We start from the raw sequence: 27,857 nt of genomic DNA on the forward strand, positions 1-27,857 counted from the left end.
CTAGCAAAAGCTCTGGAGTTCCCAATTGTTTCGATGCTTGAGAGTATCCGCATGATGCTAATGAGATGGTTCTACTGTCGTCGCCAGAAGGCAAACAACAATGCCAGTCCTGTCACACCTGAGATTGAGAAAAAGCTGATGGAACAACTCTCTGATTCTGCCGGGTTACGCGTCTCACCAGCAAGCACAACAATTTACCAAGTTAATAACAGCAATGGCTTGTCATTCACTGTTGATCTGGAAAGGAAGACTTGCAGCTGCAAAGTGTTTGACACACTTGGAATCCCCTGTTCCCACGCTTTGGCAGCTACTAGAGTTGGAGGTGTACCAATTATACGGTTGGTAGAAGAGGAATACAAGAGTGGTGTTTGGATCAACGCTTACAGCTTAAATGTGATGCCAGTTCCTAATGTTACGGAAGTGGATAGCGGAGTAGCAAGTCTTAACATGGGAATGCTGCCACCGCAGTCCAACAATGGACCGGGACGACGCAGGAAGAGAAGGATTCCTTCAGCTGGAGAGAACCAGGTACAGAATCTGATAGTAACAAAATATAAGTGTCTAATAATTAAGATAATGACTAACAAATAAGCTGCATAATTTATGTGCAGGAACCAAAGAGGGGGAGATTTGCACCAAAAAGATGTTCAAGGTGCTTGGGAACAGGGCATAACAGGGTTACCTGCAAAAACCCATTGCCTTGAAGGTTAGTGGACTCTATATCGGAATTGTTTATGGTGGAAATGAAGCAGAATGACTCCAACTAACGAAAGTGTTGTTTTTGCAGCGTTATGGAAGGAGTGTCATGTTAAATAAGAAGGTTTTTGGTGTATATATTAAGTTATTGGATGAAATGTGCTAGAGCTGTGGGTTTTGGTGTACATAGGTAACAGCTACCAGTTAAGTAATGAATCTGCAGGTGTCATGAAGTGACGGGTTTGATGTATATAGAACCTGCTAGATAGTAAGCGGTAAAGCAAGGTAGTAAGCGGTGAAGGGTATCTGCAGGTGTCATGAAGTGACGGGTTTGATGTTTATACAACCTGCTAGATAGTAAGCGGGTAAGCAAGACCGGTGCTTTTGAAGGTGAAACCGGGAATGACTGCTGTAATATAGTAACAATTAATCTGTGTCTATGAACCAGAAATGTAATGTTGCTAAATGGAAATGTAACCTTGTTAAAATACCAGGAAACGTTTGTGTCTCTTATGTTGCAATAGCAATGTACTTTATATGGAAATTAAGTAGGAAACCAAACAATAAGATACAACTGGGAGGGTGAGACGAACAGACACACTTCTTAGGTAAGATTGACTAAGCAGGACTGTGCCAAAGTAGATGTAGGAAAACCTCATATAAGAAGACAAGTTCGCAGAAAGAGAGAAACTAGAATAACATAGAACAGTTTATATTAGAAAGGCTACGTAGTTGTCATTTAGACGACGAAACCGAAACCATACAGATAGAGGGGCTTAATATACCACATAAAAGTGACCAACTTAGTGACAGAACATACAAGAGTTAACCACATAAGGGCTGCATATACCACATAACGGCGCCCACAGAAGCTTAATATTTTACACTGCATATTACGCTTAACCGCACTTCAACAGATAGAACAGACAATGAGTGAGTACCAAAAGGTAAAGCACTCCTCGCAGACAGAGTCTGCAGCACAAGTAATGTAAGTGCAGTGAGGAACATCAAGAAGCGGATAGGAATGTGTGTTATTGTAAAGTCCACTCTCTGCAGTGCCCATTGTGGCGATTTGCATGATGACTAAGTCCGCCATTTGAACAGCTTCGTCTAAACTACCAACTAAATCCCAAAGCTTTAACATGGATGCCATACCTGTTTCAAAATCTCCAGAACAAATGCGGAATACGCCTATCACAAATGGTGCAAAGCGAGAAGCTGGACTGGCTAAGTTGAGCATAGAAAACGCAGCTTCGGATGGACCTTCTTGGCAAAGGATACGCAGGCCCTCAAGCTGGTTAGCATGACTGTTTCCGGCTTCCACACATCTCATGAAAAATGGCCTGTAGACAGAGTCTTTGTTGGCCAAGGAGGTATTCAAGAGGATCTCGGAGAGATCAACAGCAAGCAACACTTCCTTGGAAAAGGCAGCATTATTTGTTTGTTTAGAAGCGGCTATGAATGGCCCAAGGAAGCGGAATCCTTCAGCAGAAACACGGCGAATAATGTGAATAAGAAGATCTTCTGGTATAAAAACCATTGTTTTGTTTAGTTGAAGTTGTTTTTTGTGGTACAAGTGTGAAGAGCCTAGATGAGTTTGGTATTTATAGATGCATAAGTGAATTTATGATTGGTAGGTGAGACAGGGGTTTAAGTGGAATGGCTACAGGCGTCTAGGTTCAGCGAGAAATATCGAAAGAGAAGCTACTGCCTATTGCTTCAGCGTAGTGAAAGGCCATTTTTTTTTGGCATCCCATCCACATTTACTCTGCATTTAATGGCTGGATGTGGAAAAGTTTATAGATGCCTCTTGGCAAAATTTCGGGGTGACACATCAACAGAGAAGAGTACTTATTTATGGTAAGTAAATGCAAGTGTGATTAGATTGATATGGTTAGGGAGACGGTAAAGAGTTTAGCAATAAAACAGAGGGGGGAGGGTAACATAAAAATTTCTATATAAGGGAACGTTTTAGAGGAGGAGAGAGGAAGCCAAAAAATTCATAATGGCATATATACCTGCTGGGATACGAAGTGATATTGTGCGGAGGCTGGGGAGGCAAGGCTTTCGAGAGTTGGCATCATTCATTGCAGCTGGACCAGATGGGAGAGATGCAGTTTACGAGAGAGAGGTTTTGGAGGAAGTTGATCTAGATGAGTTCATATTTGTGAGTTCACTTGCTAACGAAGGTTCACTTTATAGGCCATTTTTAATTAGGTGTTTGGAAGCCGGGAACACTACAGCGCAGTACGTGGAGGGGTTAAGACTGGCTGTGAAGCTTGGGCCTTCTAGACACAGTTTGGACCTAATGAAAGGTGCAGAGGAATACGTTGTCTATGCTATGTTTGCATATGGGGTATTTTCTATATGTGCAGGGAATTATGAAGAGGGAATGGAGTCAATGTATGTTTTGATTAACCGACTTGGATGGTTGGACTCCATTGTGGAAATAGGAGACACAGTGATGGCTCAAATTTCGGATATAGAACCACCTATGACCGGAAACTACAACGCAACTTATAGGTTTCCTGACGGCGATGTGCCAAACTGTATCTACTTTGCATGCAACGCGCATGATGTTTGTTTTGATTGCATAAGCTATTGGTACTCCCAGAGGGTCCGTCATATGTGCTGAGAAAGCATAAGCAGTACCTCGACATGGCTATGTCAGACTGTTTGCAACATAAGTTTTTATGATATCTATGCGAATGTATTTTGCAATAGTAAGTATTTATTCGGTTATGTAACATTATGTAATGGGTATTCAATGAAACTGTATAATATTTTTATGAATGTGTACGTTGATGTGGACTACGTTGGGCAGTTTAGTTGGCAATAGAACAAGGCTTAAGCAAATAAATGTAGTACACAGAGTTTTAACATAGGAGCTGCTATACCCTAGGGTTGGGATTCATAAACCCAAAAATTGACAATTGAAAACAGATTTGTAATTTAATGGAAGGGGGCTTATGCAGTTCTGAATCCACATTGGTAGTCAAAACAGAGGAGCGTAAGTAGGATGAAAGAACAAAAACTATACCCTAGATTATGGATTCATAAACCCAAGCAGACAGAAAACAAACGAGGAGTAATGTGGGATAATATGTCAGGTTTAGGTTCAATGTGGATATTAATAATTGGACAATAAATTTGAGCATGTGTGTCGAAGATAAGCATAACAAAGTTTGTTTATTGTAAATATAAGCATAACACAGTTTCATTTAGGATTACGTACTATAATACAAGGGAGAAGATGGGAAAGAACTTAATAGAAAGTTAAAACAGCAGGTCATAGTAGAAGCTTCGGAATAGTAAACTAAATGCGATTGTTCAAGGCTATTATAAACCAGTAAAGAAAACAATTGAGACAGCGGTATGGTAGGGCGCAAGGCTGGCCTATGCAGCCTGGTAACTGGTCAAGAAGCAGTAAGTTGGGAAACATGCGCCTATTGAGAGGCCGGAAACTAAGGAGCTGCCGGTAGACAACAGCTCCAATGGAATGTAAGCGGGCATTGGTTTCAACTCGGCTTAACAGAGTAGAGAGTTCGGCAAGACCTTCATTTGGAGAGTTTGCAAATATTAAAAACAAACCCCTGGCGAACAAAGCACAATCAGAAAGCACAGCATGTGAGGAAAGCAAGTTAATAGCCTCAGTGAAGGCACCATCCTTTGCAGCTAGGCGGATGCTCTCCAAGTAGGTGGCTACAGGATTTTGTGCAGAGACGCACTTTTTTAAAAACGCACGAAATGGAGACTCTTCATTGACAAGATCTGGGGTATTGAAGAACTCATGAAGAGAGATGTCATGTAAAACGCCGCTGGAAAATGCAAGACTGCTTTGTTTTTTGGAGACAAGCAATAAGGGAGCAAGGTTTGAAAAACCAGACCGGGAGAGGTGGCGATATATTTCTACAGCAGCATCATCAAGAAGGTTGTCCATTGAAAGAGGAGTTGTTTAACTAGGAAGGCTGAGGTGTTGAATATTGGGTAGATAAAGAAAGCCTGTAAGGAGAGAGATATATATCTTGGAGTTTAAGGCTGTGAAGGTGTATTTTAGACAAAAGGGTGGTGTAAGCATTTAGTTACTGAACAAAGTAGGACAATAAATGTGACGTGATGGTTAACAAATACAGGTAGAGGGTGAAAAATTGAAGAATTAGCAGTTAAGTAACTTAGTGGAATAGAGAAAGTAAATTCAGTGTAGATACTCATAACTGAAGTAGTTTATGGTACAATAAGATGAGAGGCGTGGACTAAACGAATGCAAGGTGGACATAAAGGAAAACTATACAGAGAAAAATAGACTACAGACAAAGTAACAAGGTTAAGGAGGAAAGTGTAATGGGTACAACAACAAGGTGGAGATGGATATAATACAGGGGTGGAATATTACAAGTGGGAATGAATATGGAAAAAACACAACAAACGTTGAAAGTGTGTAAGGAAAACACATAAAGGAGCATTCACCGAGCGACGACCTTACCAATAAACTCCTCATACACATCAATAGCGTACTGCATACGAAACATGTCAACAAGCTCCTTTGAAATGGTGCCTATTTCCTGTAAAGAGTACAAGTGGGAGTGCAACTCAATTAACTTTATCGCGAAGGGACCACAGTCACCAAGCCGAGTTACCTGAGGGATTGCTTTACAACGAGAGTACGTAAATTCTTTTTGGGGAAGTAGATGTGTATATGAAGGGTCGCAGGATGACTTAATAAAGAAAGGTAGCACCTTAACCAACGGATCCATGAAAGTTGATATCTTGTGACTCGGTGTACAACGGAGTACTGGATCTAAGATATCAATGTGACCTGCTGTTAGGGATATCACCAACGCAACCCAGTGAGTTTTTCCCCAGTTCATCGGTGCGTAAACTGTGTCAACATCTGCAAACCAGACCGTATCTTCTGTGCGATCTCCAACTGTACCCTCAACGTAGCTTTGTAAGAGAGGGTGCCAAACGTAAGCGGAAGGCGTTGTTGATTTTGAAAAAGGAGAGTACGCAGAGGTGAGGAGTTGTGTAAGTAAGCTGTCCAAAACGACAATCTTGCGCGTAGAAAGGTACAAACCACGTCTCCGCCAAAACGGCCTAAGCATGACATCCATATGCTACAGCCATAGCAAAATGTTCAACTATTAAGTTAACATGGGAAAAGAAAAATTGCACAAATAAACTGCATGGATACATGGACAATATGGAGGTGAGGCGAAACGCAATTTTGCAAAAGCATGTACAGATTATACTGGACTTTGTCAGATAGAGATACGAAAAATAAAAGTCTACATGTTTACTAAACGATACTCACAGTTGTGCCCACAAAAGTGCAGGGCGTGTATATGTCGGAGAAAAAATGGTTGGGCACGGCAGAGCCATCAATGTCGTAACAACTGTAAGAACAAAACATAGCTAAGTATCAATGAAAAACTCAGACCAGGAGATTTAAGGGCTGTGTATCGGACATACGCTTTACGGTAGTGTTGTAGAGTTTTGGTGAAAGCCTCAACAATGGTAGGAGGGAGAACAGGAAAAGGATTGTAGTACTGTCAAGATATGGACAATTATTATTAGAATGCAGAATGACATATATGATGCAGCATGTAAAGGAAGCACATAATATGGTGCAGGAGGAGGGAATGAAAAACAGAGATAGGAGAAAATGGGTTATGGCAGATGGGTGAAGAGGGGGGGGGGGGAAGTGCATAACTCGTGGAGTAACTAAGTAACAAAGAGCAGGAGGCTTACAAGAGAAGCAGAGTTGGGTAGACAGCATGCGTGTGTAAACGATGGTTGGATATCTGAGACAACTCCCCCGTGCCAACCTACACAAACATCTATATAAGAGGAGAGTGGGAAGAATGTTGAAACATGTGTAAGTGAATGGTAAGTTTTTACCGTGGCAAAAACATTTACATTCCCAGAAACAACAGCAACATTAGCATCGTCGTCTCTACAACCCCTTTTGCTTTTCCGCGAAGCTGATGCTAGTGTCAGTGGGCCGTGGACAGTTAGGCCAGAGGGTGGGACAAGGGGAGATGGATGGTCATGCAAGGGAGGGATTAATGTATATCCTGCTTGGTAATAGGGAGGAGCAGGTGGGACAAGTGGTTGAGGGCGTCCTAAGGTACTAGTAGTATTGGTGGAATTGGATTCCTTCTTTTCCAAAAGAAGGAATCGGACCTGAGTAAGTTCACTCTGTAGAAGAGCAATGCTGGCAGTAGTAGCAAATTCTAGGTTGGCCACTTTGTTCTTTAATGCACCAACTTCATCATAAGACACCGATGAGTGGGCAGGCTTCTCAACGCCAGTTGGGCTTCTACAACTGGTGGACAGCGATGGTCCACACGTACAAGCATTTGTTTTCCTTTTCCCGCAAATACACAAAAGTGGCAACGATTCGTCACCACCTACCCAATCAGCCTTTGAAAACGCATAGCCCCTTTCAATTAAACTCTCTAAATTGGTGACCTTCCGGTCTCCGTGAAAGTCAGCACGTAGTCGGGAAACAGATGCCATAGTTGACAGAGAAGACATGCGGGTAACACGAAGCTGAAAACAAGTGAAAAACATATTTGAAAAAGTAACAGGAATGATATAAGTAAGTAGGCAGACATACTTACCGAAGCATCATTTTCAACTGCAAGGATGTTATCTGTATGAAATGTCTTCAGCTTCGGAAGCACGGCTATGCCCCTTACTAAAAAATCCTGGATATCTTCACCTCCAGGTACAAACTGCAGCAGCTGTGGAATGGACTGGAAAAGGAACAACTGAATCGCTACTGGAAAACCATGCATGACAAGAGACCGTTGTTTTAATTTCTTTGTAATGTCAGACTGCCGGCGAACTTTTTTCCCAACTTTTATCATCCTTAAGGTCCTTTCAAATGAATGGCGGCCCCAGGGGTAGCTAAAGAAGAACTCTAAATTCCTAACCATCTCCACAATGGGGACGGAGGGGCGAATAGGTTGTGTCCCACATATTAAAATACCTTCGACAATAACAATTAGAACAAGCCGCAGCTTCTGCCAGCCCAACATCTCCCTATCTGCTTTCAACAGTTTGATAATCTGCTTAATAGTGAAGTTCTTATGAGGGCCAAGCAAGGTTTCTAAATAAGAACAACAACCGCGGGGAGCACTTTGGTTTTTTTCTATCGTTTTCCTATCAGGAAAAGGGCCACATCGGAGACCTGTTAGTTGTTCAAACTCGTGTAACGAAAATCGCAAAGGCTGCCCTCCAAATGTAAACCAAAGCTGATGGGAATTATCCGTGATGAGTTGCCGAGACAGGAAATTATGCAGGAGTTTACCAGATAACGAACATTGGCGCACTGGTAGGGAGAACAAGAAACTGAATTGGGACTGCATTAACATCTCATACTCAGGGGTCCCATCCAAAATCTGTAAAATATCGACAAGGTACTGCAGTTTAGAGTAAGCATTAACTCTGCCATCACTTGGATACCTATCAGTGGCAAAGACACGAGTTGGCAGCAGCGTTGCGGCAACATTGGTATCTGAGTGCAGGTTAAGGGAATAAGAACCAGCAAAAACATAATTAATAAGTGATATAGCAAATGGAAATTCTGGACCTGCAGATGATGACTCTGAGACAACTCTATCAACACTCGTTGCACCTGCACATGTGCTATCTCCACTCGTAGCTGCAGAATCATCATTATATGAGCTGACACTGCTGGTATGCAAAGTTGGACCTTCGCGCAGACACATTAAGAAGACAACATGAATAGTTAGTTGATGAAAAGTAGATACAGCAAGGAAAAAAAAAAAACTTTCTAACCGTTTCCCGACGAAACATATCCATCAGCACTTGTGTCAGCTTCACTCCGTTCATCTCCACTTCCTATAGAATCCCCTTCAGTTGATAAGGTAAGACTGATAGAATTGTTCATCGAAGCTGCGTGTAGCAAGGTATCAACAGAGGAGATGTAAATAATGGAGATAAAGTGACCATCAAACAACATTATCACCACGTGTCTGACCTTCAGAAGAAGGAGATCCTTTTGCAGATATAGCCGCATCAGTAGATGCGGTAAGACTTCTTCCGCGAACAGAAGGAGCTGCGAGTAGAGATTTCATGAACATAACCGTGAACAGTTGACAGGAAAATACGCTGATTAGCTAATCGTGGACAGTGGAATATATAAAACCCGCTAACCTTCAGAGGAGGATACATAACTATCAACACTTGTGTCAAATTCGGCTGATACTGATCTACCTATACATGGTGAACCTGCAGTACAGGCGAGCAGACAATACCGTAAATGGAAGGGTAGAAGAAATCAAGACTAACAACCACAAAAGTGAAATAGATAACTCAAACCGTAACCGATACATACGTAGTAGAAAGGCACCATATGTGAGGAAACTGACATATGAATTTATGGCAACAGATGCGTTCTTCTTTCAATTAGTGTGGTGGGCAAAATTGAAAATCAAACAGGCAGTGCAAAAAGAAATCAAAGTAATTTTGTGTCGGGAGATGGGGAAAATTGTTTCTGGCATGAGATGAGTTCTTTTGAGCAGATTAGGAGGGTGGGGAAAAGCGAAAATCAAACAGGTGGTATAAACAGTAGCCTAGCATTAAGAGGGAAACAATCTATCTGGGCGAAATACCTGCAACTGGGTGCATAGCCGTGGGCCTACGAAGCATAATTTGTGGAGTAGTTGCCGGCGGAGGCAATAAAGCTGGGGGTTCGGTTTCAAGTGAAGAGAGTGGTACCCGTTTACGAGGACTGCGTCAACGCCGATTACGAGAACATATTTCCGGAAGTGGTGGAGGACGATTTTTTTTCAAACGCATGGCGGCCGGTGGAACGGAACCCCAGCTACGATTACGACGGGATGAACTCCGTGTAGTGACCATCCGGCGTGAATTGTGGCGAACTGTGTTCGGTAACAGTGGGAGAGAATGGATAGAACTGGGCCGCAGACTGCGTTTCCAATTGAAAGAAGGAGGAAGAGTTATGTACTAATTGCGTTAGATGGCAATTACAAAAGATTGACGCTGGAAGTGGGAAGATTAGGTTAAAGAAGGAGCGGGAAGTACAGCGGGAAGAACAGTAGGACTGACGATAGATGAGGAGGGCGAAATAGTCTTTTTAGAAGAGAGAAGTACTGCATTTGGAAAGTCACAATATATAGTGCCTATTTCGGAAGGGGACTCCGGTATTGATACTTTTTTTGTAATTAACTCATCATTTAAACACATCAAATCATCAATTGCACTTGTTTCGTTGATATTCCGAATATTAACATATTTTTCTAGTTTTTTATACTATATTCTACTTAGAAAACAAGGACAAGTTGGGATCCATAAAAGAATATTTAAAGAAAAAGTATGGGCTCCAAATGATAATCTGATGCACGCGATAACACAAACACCGGTTTAGTGGGTCCTTTGTGGCAGAGAGGCACACGTCGACTAAGTAAGGATCACCCTCTTTCTATGTTTTTGATCGACTCAATCCTCATCGTACATCTAATCTACGATTTGGTTTTGCATCGAACAAGTTTAGAAACAAAATTTTATCAGGTCAAGCTCAATTAACCAAACTGTATAACACTAACTATAACTCGCACTTCAAACCTATTTCAATTACTAGACTATATAGGACATTATAGACTTGTGAAACAATATATTATATATATGGTTTTATGTCAATTAGTAGGTAAGCTATCTTTCTAACTCTAATTAAAACAACAAAACCTTGCAAAAGTTCATCCATTAATTCTTAATAATTGGAATATCTACTAACTAATTATAATTCTGTGTATACTAATTTGTGGGACAAACAAATTTCAAATTGCCTAATGAGGACAAGAACTAAAACCCCACTATTAAAACAATGTGACTATTTATATTTTATATATCGAGTTGATATGATGGCTAGCTTAGAAAAATAGTTTATAGTATACATTGAAATAAAAGTAAATTCCATTAAGAGAAAAAGGAAAAAAAAAGTGAAGAAAAAAAAAGAAGGATTCTTGCTTCGAAGGCCCGTAGTTGAAGCCGTTGGCTGAGTGGGCTACTGCTCTTTGCCTTCGTTTTTACGTTTCTCCTCTCTTTTTCCTATTGATAACTTTTTTTTATCGAAAGAGAATAACAAATTAATTAGCGAAACATTACTTGGCTACCTCTAAAATTACCAAAAATATATTAAGTTGGCCACTTTTATCGGTCCTTAAGATACACGTAAAAACATTTGATTTACCTCTCTTTTTTTTTTCTATTGGATCACAATTAGTAAAATAGTTTAAACTTTATACTAAGGAATCTATTTGGATACATTCTCATATGTATATCTTTTATTAGAAGATCATTCATTGTAGATTTGGTCTTATCCCAAAGGCAAGCAAGTTAATTCTCAATTTCTCTTCAATATAATAACCGTGGACCATAGTTTCTTTCTTTGTCAACAATTATGTAATGTGGTTCTAATAAATGAAAAACAACTCAATAGTGTGACCATCAACGGAATACATTTAAGTCATTAACAGAGGGAAACAAATTACGATAATTTTGTAAATATTAACGGACCAATAGAAAACCAGAATTAAATTACCGGTTTAGTTTGGTTCGGTAATTACGGTTTAGACGCGACAGCTGAGTTGTTAACGAGCTGTCACCGGATTCTACGGGTCACCCGTTTCGCTTCCTTCATCGAATAAATAAGAGATCCAACGGTTACAATAATCAGATTCTCCTCGCCTTTTATTTTCTTTTTCTTACTTTTATTTTTAATTTATAAAAAAACAAATTCGACAAACACTCACTGTGTCTTTTTATCGGTTGTTGGTGGCAGTTAGGTAATTTCACCTAATAACTTTCATTTTTTTTATATACGTTTCAATAGTATATTATAATTATTTATTAAAAGTTCCCGTTATACAATTAAAATATCATTTAATTGTTTTTCTGAAAATGAGTAATTATCTTTATATAATGTTCATATCACAGCACTATTTCTGGGTTCAAAAAGAAAGCTCACTTAGCTATTTTCTCTACCACAGAAGAATCTAGACCCAGAGAGAGAGAGAGAGAGAGAGAGAGAGAGAGAAATAGTGAGAGATCAATTACGAGAGAGTCAAAGAGAGGAGATTTCAGTGAAGATGAAGGAGATGCAGGCAATAGAGACGTCGCAGCCGACGACGGTGGCTCCGGCGGTGCATAGCCGACAATTGGGAGCTCAGTTGTCGGGAAGTATGAGTTTCAGCAGCCAAATGTCGAAGGAAGACGAGGAGATGTCTAGGACTGCGTTATCTGCGTTTAGAGCGAAAGAAGAAGAGATCGAGAAGAAGAAGATGGAGATTAGGGAAAGGGTTCAAGCTCAGCTTGGTCGTGTTGAAGAAGAGACTAAGCGTCTTGCTTTGATCCGTGAGGTATTTTTTTTATCCTTTCTTATAAAAAATGATTGCTTTTTTTGGAGAATTGTGCTTCAATTTTGGTTTTTGTTATGGAAAAATTGGATTGGGATGTAAAATTGAACATTTGGGGGGTTTTTATATTATGTAGTTTATGGATTTAATCCATGTTTAAGGGGAAATTGTAGGACCCAAGTGTTGGAATTTTCAAGATCTGACAATTGCATTGAACAAATTTTTTTTATATTTTCCTTTGGTTTGTGCCATCTGGGGAGAAAATTTTGGGGCTTTAGTGTTGGGTTTTGGATTTTAAGTGATCAATAGCAAGAGAACCTGGATTTGGTTTTCTTCTAGGGTTTTTCAATTCCTGGGTCATGAAAAAAACAGTGAAAGTTTCTAGTTTTGTAGTGGAACCCATTTGCTAAAAATAAGCTAAGTGGATTAAGTTTTTGTGAAAAGAATCATTTGCTTCTTCTGGGTGATTTCAAAGTTCATGAATCTTGACTTAGTCTCTCATTTTAGTGTTTTTCCCCCAATTTAAGGGCTGCAAAACAGTGAAAGTTTCTACATTTATAGCACAAATTTTAAATCCCATTTACTTGATAAAGATTAGCTCTATGGATCAAAGCTCTTTACTTCTTATGAAAATAAGCATTTGCTTCTTCTTATGTTGATGACTAAGAAGCTCAGTGGTTAAATTGGATTTCAGGAACTTGAAGGTTTAGCTGATCCCATGAGGAAAGAAGTTGCTTTGGTTAGGAAGAAGATTGATTCTGTCAACAAAGAATTAAAGCCATTGGGGCATACAGTTCAGAAAAAGGTAAGACCAAAACATAATCAAATCCATTGACCTTTATTCAAAATTATGTCTGGTTGAGGATTAAGATGCTAAGCTGGTTTATTGACACAACATGCAGGAACGAGAGTACAAAGAAGCTCTTGAAGCATTCAACGAAAAGAACAGGGAGAAGGTGCAGCTAATCACCAGGCTAATGGAGGTTAGACAACAAATGCTCAAATCTTTTTTCGTTGAGTTTGAATGATTTGAGTTAACTGGTCTAATTATTGTCCTGCTTTCTCTCTGATTTTTGTTTTTTTGTTGTCGTTATTTTTTCACATTACCCTTTCTTGTCTGGATAAACACATTAAGCTAATTATTGTCCCATAGCTCTGTTCTGAGACATGCATCAAATACCGATAGTTTTAGGCATATTCGTGATCTTGCGGATTCATGGTTTAGTAGGTTTTGATGTTGAGTTCTTCGGCCAGTCTGTGTGTTTACTTAAAGCTATGTGTGAGTCTTCTCGATAGTTTGCGGAATCAGTTCCTCCAAACTCTATCTAAGTTTCATCTCTTTGTACGAGTTACATTAATCGTTCTTGCCACTTTCTAACTTATATTGTCTGTAAACTGAACATATTCATCAAACCAGTCCACTCTGTTCTATGTCGATTATTTTCACTTTGGTATGTGTTCTTAACTTGATTTGTGTTCTTGACTTAACGGGTTTCCGATTCCTTCAATGATTCGCAGTTGGTGGGAGAAAGCGAAAAGATGAGAATGAAGAAGCTGGAAGAGCTAAGCAAGAACATAGATTCTATACACTGACTTTGAATCCAAGACAGTACAAGAACTTCTTGGGCCAGAGATCATTCTCTGAGTGTTTTAACTCTACGTTTAGGTTTGGTGGTGGTGAATGTAATTTATATTTTATAATCGTCGTGTGTTATATTACTACTACTACTATTATCATTTGTTAGGGTTTCTTGGAGAATTATAAGGGTAATGTGGTTTTCTTAGGAAGTAACTTCAAAAAATACTCATCGAGACAGGTTTGTAACTAAACACCTCTTTTTCTCTTTTCTCTGAACCATTTTTCTCTCTTTATTGCCCTTTTAATTGATTTTTTACTTATATCTCTTTAAAACTAACATTCTTACATTTGTAGCACATAATGTACAAAATGTTAGTGTGAATTTGTTTATATCATGTGCATTGGAAACTTGATGGGAAAAGTTAGAAAGATTAAGAGACCATTGTGTGACTAAATAAATTAGATTACTACTCCTTCCGTTTCGTTTTAGTTGTCGTTTAAGGTTTTTTCACACAAATTAAGAAAAACATTAAATTTTCTGTTTTACCCTTTATTAATATATTTTATAAAAAATTTCATTGGCCACAACATTAAAACAATAGTAATAATACTGGAATTTTTATCAAACATTTGCATTGAAAACCTAAAACGACAACTAATACGAAACAAAATTTAAGTCCTAAAACGACAACTAAAACGAAACGGAGGGAGTATTAGACGTATGATCGATCGGTACATTAAGTTTAAAAAGATGGCATCACGAGATCAGATGTCGACCTTTTCCGAATTTGGTTTTATTCCAAAATGACCGTTAGAGAAAAATGATTGTTTCATAAGAGAGGAAATTCAGAAAAAAATATCCAGAAGACAAACCTTTATCTGTTTATCATTAACTATATACATTCCTCAACATTTTTTAAATATGAAATAAATATCGATATAAATCATAGTATGATTAAAAACCAGACGTTTTGTTCATTATTTTAGGGAGGGTGCATCAATGAGACATTAATGATCAATGATGATGTATGTGGTTATTACAATGGGAGACATAGATATCATCGTATACGAAACAAAAAAAATAAACAGAAAATGAGAATAATCATTAATTTTGTGCAGCCTTTACTTCATTTGATTAGCATCTCCAATGATTATTCATGTGGCATAAAATTCCAAGTCCACTCCAAATAAATTGGTGTCACTTTCATAAAAAATGGCAAAATATTAAAATAATACATAATTTATTTATATAAAATAATACATAATTTATTTATATTAAAATAATACATAATATATTTATATAATTAGAAAATATTAAAATAATACATAATTAAAATATAAATAAAATAACTTATATTGTGAATTTTTTTAATCCAAAACAATTTATATTATGAAATAGAAGGAATATTATATTACTGATAAGCTGCTACACCATAATGAATAATAACTAGTAACTATAAACTAAAAAAAAAGAGTACTAGTTTAGATAAAAAGATATTATAATAGCAAAGGGAACACACAATTTGATAAATTTACTAAACAAAACTATTATGTAAAACAAAGTTTGATTCTCTGATATGATACGACCTAGTTTCCTTTTTAAAGTCGTATGCTTAAATTACTCTGTTTTTAATTTTTTGTTCAACTAAACTACTCTGTTTAATGAAGTGCTTTCAATAATTACGGAAAGTATGAACATGGAACTAACCAAGGAGGTAACCGAAACAGAAGTTAGGAAAGCTTTATTTTCTATGCATCCTAGAAAAGACTCCAGGTCCAGATGGTATGACAGCATTATTTTATCAAAGGTTTTGGCATTCTTTAAAGGAAGATTTGGTAGGTTTGGTTAGAGATTTTTTTCGGACGGGAGTTTTCGATAAGAGAATAAATGAAACAAATATTTGTCTAATTCCAAAGACGGAAAGGCCACAAAGGATGGCAGAGTTTAGGCCAATAAGTCTCTGCAATGTGAGCTACAAGATAATTTCAAAAATTCTTTGCTTCAGGCTTAAACACATTTTACCTCGGCTAGTTTCTGAAACACAATCGGCTTTCGTTTCAGGGAGACTTATAACAGATAACATCTTACTAGCTCAGGAAATGTTTCATGGCTTACGGACTAATAGAATGTGTAGAACAGATTTTTTGGCAATTAAAACAGATATGAGCAAAGCGTATGATAGGATAGAATGGGACTTTTTAGAGGCGGTTTTGACTCGGCTGGGATTCAACTCTAATTGGGTTTCTTGGATCATGTGGAGTGTTAGCTCGGTCTCGTACCAGGTTTTATTGAATGGGGAACCTAGAGGAAATATCATTCCTAGCAGAGGTTTACGGCAAGGTGATCCTTTATCGCCTTATTTGTTTATTTTATGTACGGAGGTACTGATTGCAAATATTAACAAGGCGGAAAAAGAAAAAAAGCTGACCGGAATTAAGATAGCGAAAAGAAGCCCAGCAATTTCACATCTACTCTTTGCGGATGATAGTCTCTTTTTCTGTAAAGCGGATTCAGAGCAATGCAAAACGGTGATGGATATTATTGGGAATTATGGTAAAGCTTCAGGACAAGAGATAAATCTCAGTAAATCATCGGTTATGTTTGGTAAGCGCGTACAAACCAAAAAAGAGATCAACTTAAAAACATCCTTGGAATAACTAAGGAAGGTGGAATGGGTACATATTTGGGTATACCAGAGAGCTTAGGAGGCTCAAAAAGTAAAATCTTTAATTATGTCCGGGAAAGACTTAATGAACGGATTAATGGCTGGTCAGCAAAATTTTTGTCGAAAGGTGGGAAAGAGACAATGATCAAATCAGTGGCTTTGGCACTCCCAACCTATGTTATGTCTTGTTTTAAACTCCCTCAAGATTTAACTTCTAAGTTAACAAGTGCTATTTCTAATTATTGGTGGAGTTCCAATGGGCGAGATCGTGGGATTCATTGGATAGCATGGGAGAAAATGTGTAAGGATAAAGAAGATGGAGGCTTAGGTTTTCATTCCCTAGACATTTTTAATGATGCCATGTTGGCTAAACAGTACTGGCGTTTAATTCAATATCCGAATTCTTTAGTTGCTCGAGTGCTAAAAGGCAGATATTTCAGGAATATTCATCCTTTACAGGCAAAAAAACCAAATTCTCCATCATTTGGATGGAAGAGTATTTTTTCAACTAAAAGATTAGTTGAAGTGGGAGCTAGATGGTCATTAGGTTCAGGTTACAATATATCGGTATGGCGAGATCCTTGGATTCCTGATGTTAACCCGAGGCCTGCAAATGGGAGAGGAAATTTATTACTTCCAAGTTTGATGGTTAACCATTTAATTAATCCGGTTACTAAAGAATGGCACCTTCCCATTTTACAAGAATATATGGATCCAGTAGATATTCAGCTTATTAGGGGATTGACTATTAGCCGAGTTTCTAAGCCAGATAGGCTTATCTGGCATCATACAAAATCAGGTAGATATACAGTAAAATCAGGCTATCGGGTTGCTAAAGAGATGATAGAAGCGATCGAATGGGGCCCAAATTATAAGGCTCTACAAGCACAAGCTTGGAAAGTCAAAGCCCCTCCAAAAATATAACATTTCTTATGGCAAATTGCTTCGGGATCCTTAGCAGTTAATTCAAAATTAGCACATCGAGGGGTTCGATGTGATATTCTTTGTAAAAGGTGTGAGTTGGCAGAGGAAACAATTAATCATGCTTTATTTGAGTGCACTCATTCTAAGAAAGTATGGGACTTATCCGATATACCTATGGTATCAGGTAGTTTTCCTCTAACCTCGGAATTCTCAAATCTAGATTATCTTTATTGGAGACTTCCATCTACTCTAGAAAGGGGAGAGAAAACATATAGTTATGCTTGGATTTTGTGGTTCATATGGAAAGATAAGAATAAAAAGGTATTCAAGGGATTACAATGTGAACCCACAGATATTTTAAATCTTGCTTTGAGTGAAAAATTAATGTGGGAAGAAGCTCAGGTGGATCCGATCGAAACTAGTCCTATTACGGAAACTTTGGAACGCCCAGTTCTATCGATAAGATGTCGGTTTGATGGCTCTTGGAAAACTTCGGATCCAACTATGGGCTTAGGATGGTGTTGTTTTCAAGGAAATGATCAATCGATTTTGTTCGGTGCAATGTGCCTACGAAGGAGTCCTTCCCCCCTTCACTCGGAGATGGAAGCTTTAATTTGGGCTATGAAGAATATCCTTTCAAGAAGGATAGATTGTCAGGCGTTTGAAACAGATTGTTCGGAGTTAGTCTCGATGATACAGTCCCCTGACGAATGGCCCGCTTTCTCCAATCTGCTAGACGAGTTTGGTTTTCTCCGTGTCTCTTTCCCCTTCTTCTCGCTCTCTCTTATTCCCCGTTTATGTAATGTTAAAGCGGACTGCTTAGCCCGCTCTTCCAGATTTTTATTTTATGAAATTTCTTTTGTAGACACTTATCCTCCTAATTGGACAACCAATCAATGAGTTCTTTATTAATTAATGTGTGGTTGACAAAAAAAAAAATTACTCTGTTTAATGTTAAGGACTCCTTTTGCTCTGATGAGGTATGCAATATCACTTACTGTTATCAATTATCATATCGCACCACATTTTTTTCTAAGAATAATAGTATAGTATTAATACTATAATTTATTTCTTCTAAGAATAACACTTTTGCTTGTCTCTCTCTATCAGGCTCATGATTTGGATTTTGGACATCTCAGGAATCAAGGGCATTTCCGTAACTACATTGGTAAGGAAATCTAAAATCTTCCGTTACATTTTGATCGACAAATAATGTGTTTGGACTGGGCCGGGTTATTAAGTTGTTATATTTGATTATTTTGTTAAACCCATTACGTTTATTGTTGTTGATTCAGGCCCATAGTTCTAATGATTATCGTTGTCTGATAGCCAAAATTCTGTTAACCAAATAGAGCAATTGCACAGTATAGTCTTCAACTCTGTTGGACAAAATCCAGTTGCCAAAGATTTTAACATTTTAAGAATATAGTTGAAAAGGGATTGGACATATGTTAGCTCATGAAATATATGAAATTTTAAAACTTTGATAAAAGACGGAGTACTAACCAAATGACTTATCGAAAGATAATGTCAAATGGACTTTATTGAAAGATCATATAAATGTCTTACATGATTAAAATGAAAGGTGCATATTTTGGTCTCTACTTATCTTTCGAGACTTTAGAAATTACATTTATTTGGTCAAACAATAGGCAACACACTTACCAATCTTTACCAATTAACCAAAGCCAATCACAAGCGACTCCTACAAACATCCCCCCAGAAATAAAGAACACCAACAAGTTTCCTAGTGCATTTTGCTCCGGTGCCTATAACCAATTTTCATCATTTATAAAAACTATTATCACCATTTTTGTCTTCAAGAAAATTAAAATAAAAATAAAGGGAGAAATGAAATACCAATAAATCATGTGTGGCTGATGTTATGACACAAACAGTCAAATATCCATTGCTAAATCCTAAAACGGACATCAAGGAAATCATCCAGCCTTGGCTTCCATATATGCCTGTGATGTTGAAAGCTGGAATCAACAAGAGACGTCCCAATGATGTTATCAAAAGACCTCTCCTCGACTTCATCTTCAACTTCTTGACCACGGGAACGTATCTCCCAACCAAATCCGACACGTTGAACACTGCTATCAACACTAGTGCATACCTGTTTTAAACCGTTTTTTGTTAGTTACCAATATTCCAAAAATAATAGTCATAATTAAGTAAATTAACATTTTGGTCTTACCAGTCTCCTAAACTGTGTTTTCCCGTGTCCTCCGATAGAAATCCAGGGAAAATGCTAAACGTCAGTACATACACCGAGAACAAGGTAACTGCAAGATCTGAGTAGAGTAGCATCAAGTCTCTTTTGTTTAGCCGACGAACATATCGTGGGGCTTCCACGTCCTGCATTCAAATATAGGTGGTTTAAACATTTTGGTTCTTTCGATTAAGGTTTTTCATCCACCCATAATATGACAATGATGTACCTGGTTCGTTGGTGCCACTTGGGTGCCTCCTCCAGCTGCAAGGTCGGCCGCTACAGTTTCCGCTCCTTGGAGGATAGCCTCTCCCCGGTAGTACTTCACGATCGGAATCCTGGGAAATACAAATGCATATAACAGGACGCAAACCAACTCAAACGACGCAGACACGGCAAAGAATAAAACTGCAAATTAAAGATTAGCAAAAAAATGTTATAATTAGGTCAACATTGACATAATGAACTTGTATTTAAATAATATAGGTATAAAAACGTACTAGCTCCTTTGCGAAGGCCATCCCTGGAGTTTTTGAATGCTGCTTTTGTGACCAGCCTCAGGCCGGAGGTTAATGCTCCTGAAGCAGCTAAGCCAGCTAGAAACGACTAAAAACGATGGCCAAGACATTAACAAAAGTTAAAATACTAGCATTTTGAGCCAATAAAATCACATATTAAATTAAACAAATAAAAATGTTTCCAATTTTTCATAAAAATATTTGTAAAGTGCAAATGTATAACTCCAAAACAAACACAAATTACGTTTACCATAAACAAAATAAATTTGTCTAAAATACTTATTGATTGGGAGTTTTTTCTACAAATTTAACAAGAATAATTAGATTGTATACCCTAAATTTTATTGGAAATTTGAAATGTATATATACTATCATTTTTAACAATTTGAAATGTATCTTATCCTTTGTTCAAAATGACATTTTTGTCCTTAATTAATAACTAAAAATTCAGAAAATGAAAATAAAATAATTTGATTAGTTAGTTTTTACAAATATTATTTAAAATTCAAAATTAAACTGTTCATATTAAAATATTATATGCTCAATTTTTTTTTTTTTTTTTGTGAAAATGTTAGATAATGATGAAACTATACTAATAATTATGATATAAATTTTGACTTTTAATCATATAACAAAATTATCAAGATTTTGGGTTGATGTAGTAAATATTTTGGATAATGATTGGTTTAATATTAACTATGAATTTTAATTATATATAATTCAAAAATATTTTTTAGATTTTTTCATAGTTAATATTTTTGAGATATAATATATATATATATATATGCACTATATTTATTTTAAATTTATTATGAATATAAATTATATAATTTAAATTTAATTCCAAAATAAATTATTAATTTAAATATTATAACTAAAAATAATTATCTCTATTCAAAAAAAAACAAATCAATAGTTCAAAAGAATCGACAATGTAAGAAATCCGTTAACCAAAATACAAGTGAGCTGTTTTAATATAAGTCAATAGAGAAAAAAATTAAGTCGATAAAAATAAAATATAATTCGACAGTTCAACAAATCTACTTTATCAATAAATCGATGGAATATTAAATAAATCATTTGTTTTAAAAAGTCAACTATTTCAAATATCAATCAACCAAAATATAAGTCGACTGTTTTAAAATAAGTCGATAGGAAATAAATTTAGTCAACGAAATGAAATATAAGTCGACAGTTCAAAAAATCGATCTTATTAATTAGTCAACATAGAATGAATTAAGTCTACCATGAATTAACATGTCGACATCAAAAATTATAAATCAATGAACAAAATACATAAGTCGGTAGTTCAACAAATCGACTATTTTATAAATCAACTAGTCAAAATATAAGTGAGTGTTGTAAAATAAGTCAATAGAAAAGAAAATTAAGTCAACAAAAGTAAAAAATAAGTCGAAAGTTCAATAAAATCAAATTTATCAATAAATCAACATAGAATGAATAAATTTATCATAAAATAAGAAGAATTTTTTATTTATTTATTATAAGTTATATAGTTTGAAATTATTTATTTTAAGTAAATTACAAATCTTACTAATATTATCAACAATAATATTTTTTATTTTTGATTTATTCAAAATTTTAGATAATATATGATTACTCCAAAATTGTAAATAAGTTTTTGATTTTTATTATTAATAAATAATAACGAATTTTAGTTATTTAAATTTTTTATATTATTTTTAATTTATTAATTTAAATAGTACTTAAATTAATAGAAAGAGTACTATGGTAAATTTTAAATATAAAAAGAGTAGTTTTCAAATTACTATAACACTTAGTGTAGTTTTCAAATTTCTTATATAATTTGGTGTATTTATAAGAATCTCCCTTTAACAATTGGGGTTCCTGTTAGAAATAATTGGATTGTATACCCTAAATTTAATTAGAAATTTGTAATGTATACTATAATTTTTTAAAATTTGAGATGTATCTTATTTTTTTTCCAAAATGATATTTTTGTCCTTAAATAATAACTAAAAATTCAGAAAACGAAAAGAAAATAATTTGAGTAGTTAGTTTTTACAAATATAATTTAAAATTTACAATTAAACTGTTTATATTAAAAAAATTATATACTCAAAATTTTTTATTATTATTTTCTGAAAATGTTAGATAGTGATGGAACTAAACTAATAACTATGATATAAATTATGAATTTTAATTATATAATAAAATTTCTAGATTTTGGGTTGAATATTGGATAATGATTGGTTTAATATTAACTACGAATTTTAATTATATATAATTCAAAAAATATATATGCACTATATTTATTTTAAATTTATTACGAATATAAATTATATAACCTGAAGAAACTTTGGTGTCATCATAGAAAGATCTCCAATCATTCCACCGAGAACATGTGCATCCCCTAGACCAAAGGCCGCACTAATGACACAAACTCCAATGAAAGAGCCAATCCCTCCTCTTCCCGAAGTAGCTAAATCTAACTGCCTCATACCAATTTATAAGATAAACTAATATCAGCAAGAATATCATAATGAGAAAATGTAAACCATAAAGCTTATGATTGTAGTGAAAGAATCCAAGAAAAATAAAAACATTGAAAGAGTATGTAACTCACCACTAGGACAGCAAGAGAGCCAAGGGAAAAGAGACTGTATCCAAACAAATTTCGACGTCGGGTATTGAGTCTTGCCTCTTTGTGAACAAGAACACTAAGTGCTCCAATAGCAAATGACTGATAAATTATGGTAATGATATTCGATGGATGATACCGCTAGGAAGTTAAAAACAAAACCATCAAGACGAGGTAAGTGACAAGTTGATTATAAACATAAAAGCAACATACGTATTTTCATAAAAGCAACAACATTTTGCACTTACGGGGAACAAATAAGCGTAATAATCCACAATTGTGAGCATACTGTTCCATGCTAAAAGGCATCCAATCCCAAGAAGCCAACAAACAGCAAGAGCACAGTATTTTCCCTGGAAATTAATTAACCAAAGGTTTTGAGACAATTTCAAGATATCAACTTTTTGTATTATGTAGTAAAAATACAAAAGAGGGATATATGTAAACCTTAGGATTGGTCGTTGCAGCTACAATGCTAGTATCCATCTCTCAAACTGTCGAAAGGGAGCGAACACAAAGCTAAGTTAAAGGTACTAGTGTATTAGAGAGTGTGCTAGACATAAGCTTGCTTGAAGCTACTAAAAGGGAAAACTATATAAAGAAAATCTCAAGATATGCATCCAAATAAGGTAAAGAATCCAGAGTAACAAACCTATCCTACTCGGTCCGGCTACAAAACACGCTTATCGGCTAAAAATCCTTATCCTAATTGGTTACTGCGAAACACGGGATCGGCTAATTAGCTCGGCGCTTCAGCTAAAATGTTATCCATTCGACTTAATTAGGTAGGAAATCCTACTGCTAATTATGATTGGTCCCACTACAAAACATGCTTTATCAGCTAATTAGCTTTGGGCTTCCCTCCGAATGTTGTGTTTGTACCCAATAAGTTAGTAGACCTCGATATTAATTGGGCTTCGGTCCAGATCATCCGAGTTATATATATATAAGAAATCTTATTCATGAATTTCTTTTTTTTTTCATAACAAGAAACTTAAAGTTTCTTTTACTTTAGAACCTTCAACCTAAGTTGCAAAAACAAATACCTATTTTCATCCTAAAGGCGCGTTAAACCAAATGAGGATGTTGGTCCGTATTAGAGAGAAGTAAAAATCACAAAACGTCGTCTTGGTTCTTGAACGTCAAATAAGAAACAATGTTTGTTTTGTGAATGCTTACTCAGCATCTTGAGTCTTGACCAGGTATTTCCCCTTAGCATCAGCGTCTTGTTTTTATGGTCTCTAAATTTTTGAGTCTTGAGCTTTTGGATATATCTCGTCAGTCTTCTTTGTCATGCGGCTACTCCTTCTTTGATTCCCTCTGTCACACGGCTACTTCTAAATTGCGAATCAAAACAGATATATACATATATATATATATATATATATATATATATATATATATATATATATAGTTAGTATAAGAGAAAAAAATCGTTTAAAATGATCAAATAGATGGTGAAAGTCTTTTGGTCATTATGATGCACAATCAAGTACATCATCAAACTTTTGGTATCCATATAACATTTTCCCCACATACATTAAAGTAACTATCAGTCTTATAAAGTATGACGCAAGTGTGGAAGTAGTATTTGTGTAAATTGTAAAATATAAAATAAACAACTTGCCAAAATTTCCACCATATAGAGATGAAAGAAAAACATATACAACTATAAAAAAAAATGTTTCACTTTATAGTCAAATGTAAAACAGTAATATCATTTTGTCATATTTTGTGTGCTTGGTTCACCCATGAATGGTTGCATTTGACATTTTGACTACTGCACCATTAAAACCAGTTAGCAAATATGTTTGAGGTAATCTCAAACTCCACTAAGAAAACTGAAAACATAGTCAAAGTAAACATTCACTATAGCTAGCCCCTTTTTTTTAACGTGTGAATATATAGTTAAAGAAAACATGTATGTACACAATACACATCAGTTATATACCCAGAAGATTTTATAATACAGTCATGCATGGGACCATCGTCACTGTAGCTTAAATTCAACTTTCCTTTTACATGGACGACACGATCCGCCTCTATCGCTCTCTTCTATTCAACATTTTATACTGTTTTGGTTTTGTTAATTAATTTTTTGTTTGGTAAAAGAGTTAATTAATTGTTTAGTATTTATTTCCAGTAGTAAACCTTTTCTATCGTTGGAAATAAAAAAAAAAAAGGTTGGAACATTTGCTTTTCTTTTTCGTTATTTTTCCATCACACTCTCGGACTTGAACTCTTCTCTTCTATCTAATCAAACCAAATGGAGGATCATCACCATCAAAACCATCCACAGTACGGTATAGCACAACCATCTCCTCATCCCTCTGATCCCTTCGGCTTCAACCTCGTTTCAGCGCCGGACCAGCACCATCGTCTTCATTTCACCGACCATGAGATAAGTTTCTTGCCACGTGGTATACAAGGGCTTACGGTGGCTGGAAACAACAGTAACACTAATGTAGCGAACACAAGTGGTGTTGGTGGGTTTAGTGGCTTTACGGACGGCGGAGGAACAGGGAGGTGGCCGAGGCAAGAGACGTTGATGTTGTTGGAGGTCAGATCGCGTCTTGATCACAAGTTCAAAGAAGCCAATCAAAAGGGTCCTCTCTGGGATGAAGTTTCTAGGTCTCAATTTTTTACCCTAATTTTATTTATATCTCTTTCTTGATTTCTTTTTTCAGCTTTATTTTCCCAAAATTCCTTTTCCTTGTTTTGTTAAAGATTAGACCTTTCACGTTCAAATTAATTTCTTTACTTTTTGAATTAATAAGGAGAACATGACATCATCATCCCCTTGGTTTTCTTAATTTCAAGTTAGTTAAAAACAAAAATACTTTAAAGTATAGGCAGATGATCAGTTCACTCTTTTTCTGTGGTACTAGTTTTGTTTTGGTCGAGAGAGTGAATGACCAGACATTAGGAGTTTCTGTTAAGATTTCTTCATGTGCTTTTAAAGAAACAAAAAGAGTAAAACCACCAAATAATCTCTTCTTTGACTTAGTTTGACTTTTTGTCCTTGATAATCTCTGCTTTATATATCTTTCGTGGCTTCTGAGACATGTTCCCTATTCTTTTGTATATATAATGTGCATCGAAATATGTAGAACACATATCTTTCTTATCTATATATCATAAAGATGTTCTTGTGAATCTATTAGTCCAAAGTGAGTTTAATTTCAAACAATCTTGGTCCGTAAGTTAACACATATGGTGTCTTAGTTTGGTGGGCCACCAACTACTTAGTACGGTCTAATAGTGCAGCCCTCATAAATTCATAATTCAATATTGTGGTACATTATTATGCAAATTTTGAATGAATGATGAAATCATGAAAGTGATGTATTTTTCATTCCTTTGTTGGTATTCCTCATATTTTTAGGATTATGTCCGAGGAACATGGATACACTAGGAGTGGCAAGAAGTGTAGAGAGAAGTTTGAGAATCTCTACAAGTACTATAAAAAGACAAAAGAAGGCAAAGCCGGTCGGCGACAAGATGGTAAAAACTATAGATTTTTCCGGCAGCTTGAAGCGATCTACGGTGAAGCCAAAGACCCGGTTTCTTGCTATAACAACTCGCAGTTCATAATGACCAATGCTCTTCATAGTTTCCACGCTTCGAACCTTCATAACAGTGTCCCTCATCATCAGAAGCCCTTGATGACCAATACTCAAAGTCAAAGCCTTAGCATTTCTAACAATTTCAACTCCTCCTCTGAGTTGGATCTAACTTCCTCCTCTGAAGGAAACGAATCTACTAGAAGAGAGGAGATGAACTGGAAGGAAAGGATTAAGGACTTCATCGGTGTTCATATGGAGAGGTTGATAGAGAAGCAGGATTTTTGGCTTGAGAAGTTGATGAAGACTGTGGAAGACAAAGAAAATCAAAGGATGATGAGAGAAGAGAAATGGAAAAGGATTGAAGTGGCAAGGATCGATAAGGAACGTTTGTTTTGGACAAAGGAGAGGGAGAGGATGGAAGCTCGGGATGTTGCGGTGATCGAGGCCTTGCAGTACTTGACGGGAAAAGCATTGATAAGGCCGGATTCTTCTTCCCCTATTGAGAGGATTAACGGAAGCGGAAGCGATAAAATGATGGTTGAAAATGAATATGCTGATGAAGAAAATAAGGGCAAGGTGGAGAAAAAACAAATGAATAAGAAAAGGAAGGAGAAATGGTCAAACCACGGTGTGAATCATCCGAGAATCAAAGAGAATATGATGATATACAACAATCAAGAAACTAGAATTAATGATTGTAGTCTAGATGATGAGCAAGGCCATCACCAGGAAGGTTATTCACCTTCAAACTCCAAGGAAGGAAACCCGAGCCGCAGCATTGTCATGGCGGCTAGTACAAAGTGCTTTCCATTGCCTGAAGGAGATGGAGATCAAAACTTGTGGGATGGTTATGGTTTGAAGCTAAGGAAAGAAAATAATCATCAGTAAGCTGCATTTTCAAATCTCAAAATGAAGAATCAAAGAACTTAGGAAATATGTCATGCGTGGTTAACGGCTAAGAGGAATTAACAATTGAAGTATAAGTTTAATTAAGATATATATAAGCCTTTAAAATATATATATATTTAACCAATGATAATGTTTGTATACGAACAATATCAACGTATTTAATTGGTTTGTAATCTAGAATTTGTATTGTCTAATTAGTGCTTTTAAAAATATATATATATATCTTATCTTACGTACTCCTGCTGGCTGCTTCATATGTAGTATTTGCGTGTGTGAACGTATAAAGACCCACGTGTTGTTTGTTGTCGTTTTGTTAAATTATCCTTAAAACTGCAACTCTTCCGGTACACTGACTGTATATATGTTTTCATGTAAAGTTAGAAGGTATTAATTAATTAGCTTTCCCAAATGCCATTTATTTAAGATTCGAGAGACAATTAACATAACAAAATGTATTATCTCATACAAAAACCCATGCAATGAAGGGTAAATTAATATGTAATTTGGAATAGTCTCAGAAGTAGCTACGTAATATTAGAATTTAGAAGAAGAGTGGAGTAAATTTTGAGATCAGATAGGAGATAAAGAGATTAACTATTTACCTTTAATTCCTTATTCTTAGAGACGAGTCAATAAAGTTCCCATGCATTATCAATCATACTGCTACATTCTGATTTGTCGGCACAGTTTACACACACATTTATTTCATTTTTTCACTTGCATGGGCCAGTTCAGTGTTACTATATAACACCACCA

At 36.1% G+C, this 27,857-nt stretch overlaps 4 protein-coding genes across 4 annotated transcripts; 2 read left to right on the forward strand and 2 right to left on the reverse strand.

The window, feature by feature from the left end:
* Positions 1 to 4,717: 4,717 nt before the first annotated feature.
* LOC9318714 lies at positions 4,718 to 8,957 on the reverse strand. Its single transcript, XM_021030548.1, has 2 exons — positions 7,320 to 8,957; positions 4,718 to 5,411 (listed from the first exon to the last, which is right to left on the reverse strand). The coding sequence occupies exons 1-2, from the start codon at positions 8,430 to 8,432 to the stop codon at positions 5,160 to 5,162; spliced, it is 1,365 nt and encodes a 454-aa protein (XP_020886207.1). The 5' UTR covers positions 8,433 to 8,957; the 3' UTR covers positions 4,718 to 5,159.
* A 2,604-nt stretch (positions 8,958 to 11,561) lies between these two features.
* LOC9320835 (syncoilin) lies at positions 11,562 to 13,973 on the forward strand. The gene is made up of 4 exons (XM_021033078.1): positions 11,562 to 12,104; positions 12,796 to 12,906; positions 13,004 to 13,084; positions 13,620 to 13,973. The coding sequence occupies exons 1-4, from the start codon at positions 11,835 to 11,837 to the stop codon at positions 13,692 to 13,694; spliced, it is 537 nt and encodes a 178-aa protein (XP_020888737.1). The 5' UTR covers positions 11,562 to 11,834; the 3' UTR covers positions 13,695 to 13,973.
* A 4,791-nt stretch (positions 13,974 to 18,764) lies between these two features.
* LOC9318715 (equilibrative nucleotide transporter 2) lies at positions 18,765 to 23,544 on the reverse strand. The gene is made up of 9 exons (XM_021032900.1): positions 23,074 to 23,544; positions 22,875 to 22,979; positions 22,612 to 22,767; positions 22,334 to 22,477; positions 19,986 to 20,091; positions 19,715 to 19,893; positions 19,471 to 19,631; positions 19,131 to 19,389; positions 18,765 to 19,039 (listed from the first exon to the last, which is right to left on the reverse strand). The coding sequence occupies exons 1-9, from the start codon at positions 23,110 to 23,112 to the stop codon at positions 18,932 to 18,934; spliced, it is 1,257 nt and encodes a 418-aa protein (XP_020888559.1). The 5' UTR covers positions 23,113 to 23,544; the 3' UTR covers positions 18,765 to 18,931.
* Positions 23,545 to 24,818: 1,274 nt separating this feature from the next.
* Positions 24,819 to 27,240, forward strand: LOC9320836 (trihelix transcription factor PTL). The gene is made up of 2 exons (XM_002882603.2): positions 24,819 to 25,257; positions 26,012 to 27,240. The coding sequence occupies exons 1-2, from the start codon at positions 24,893 to 24,895 to the stop codon at positions 27,078 to 27,080; spliced, it is 1,434 nt and encodes a 477-aa protein (XP_002882649.1). The 5' UTR covers positions 24,819 to 24,892; the 3' UTR covers positions 27,081 to 27,240.
* The last annotated feature ends 617 nt before the right edge of the window (positions 27,241 to 27,857 follow it).

Source organism: Arabidopsis lyrata (assembly GCF_000004255.2).
Source record: "Arabidopsis lyrata subsp. lyrata unplaced genomic scaffold ARALYscaffold_3, whole genome shotgun sequence".
In the NCBI taxonomy this organism is placed as follows: Eukaryota; Viridiplantae; Streptophyta; class Magnoliopsida; order Brassicales; family Brassicaceae; genus Arabidopsis; species Arabidopsis lyrata.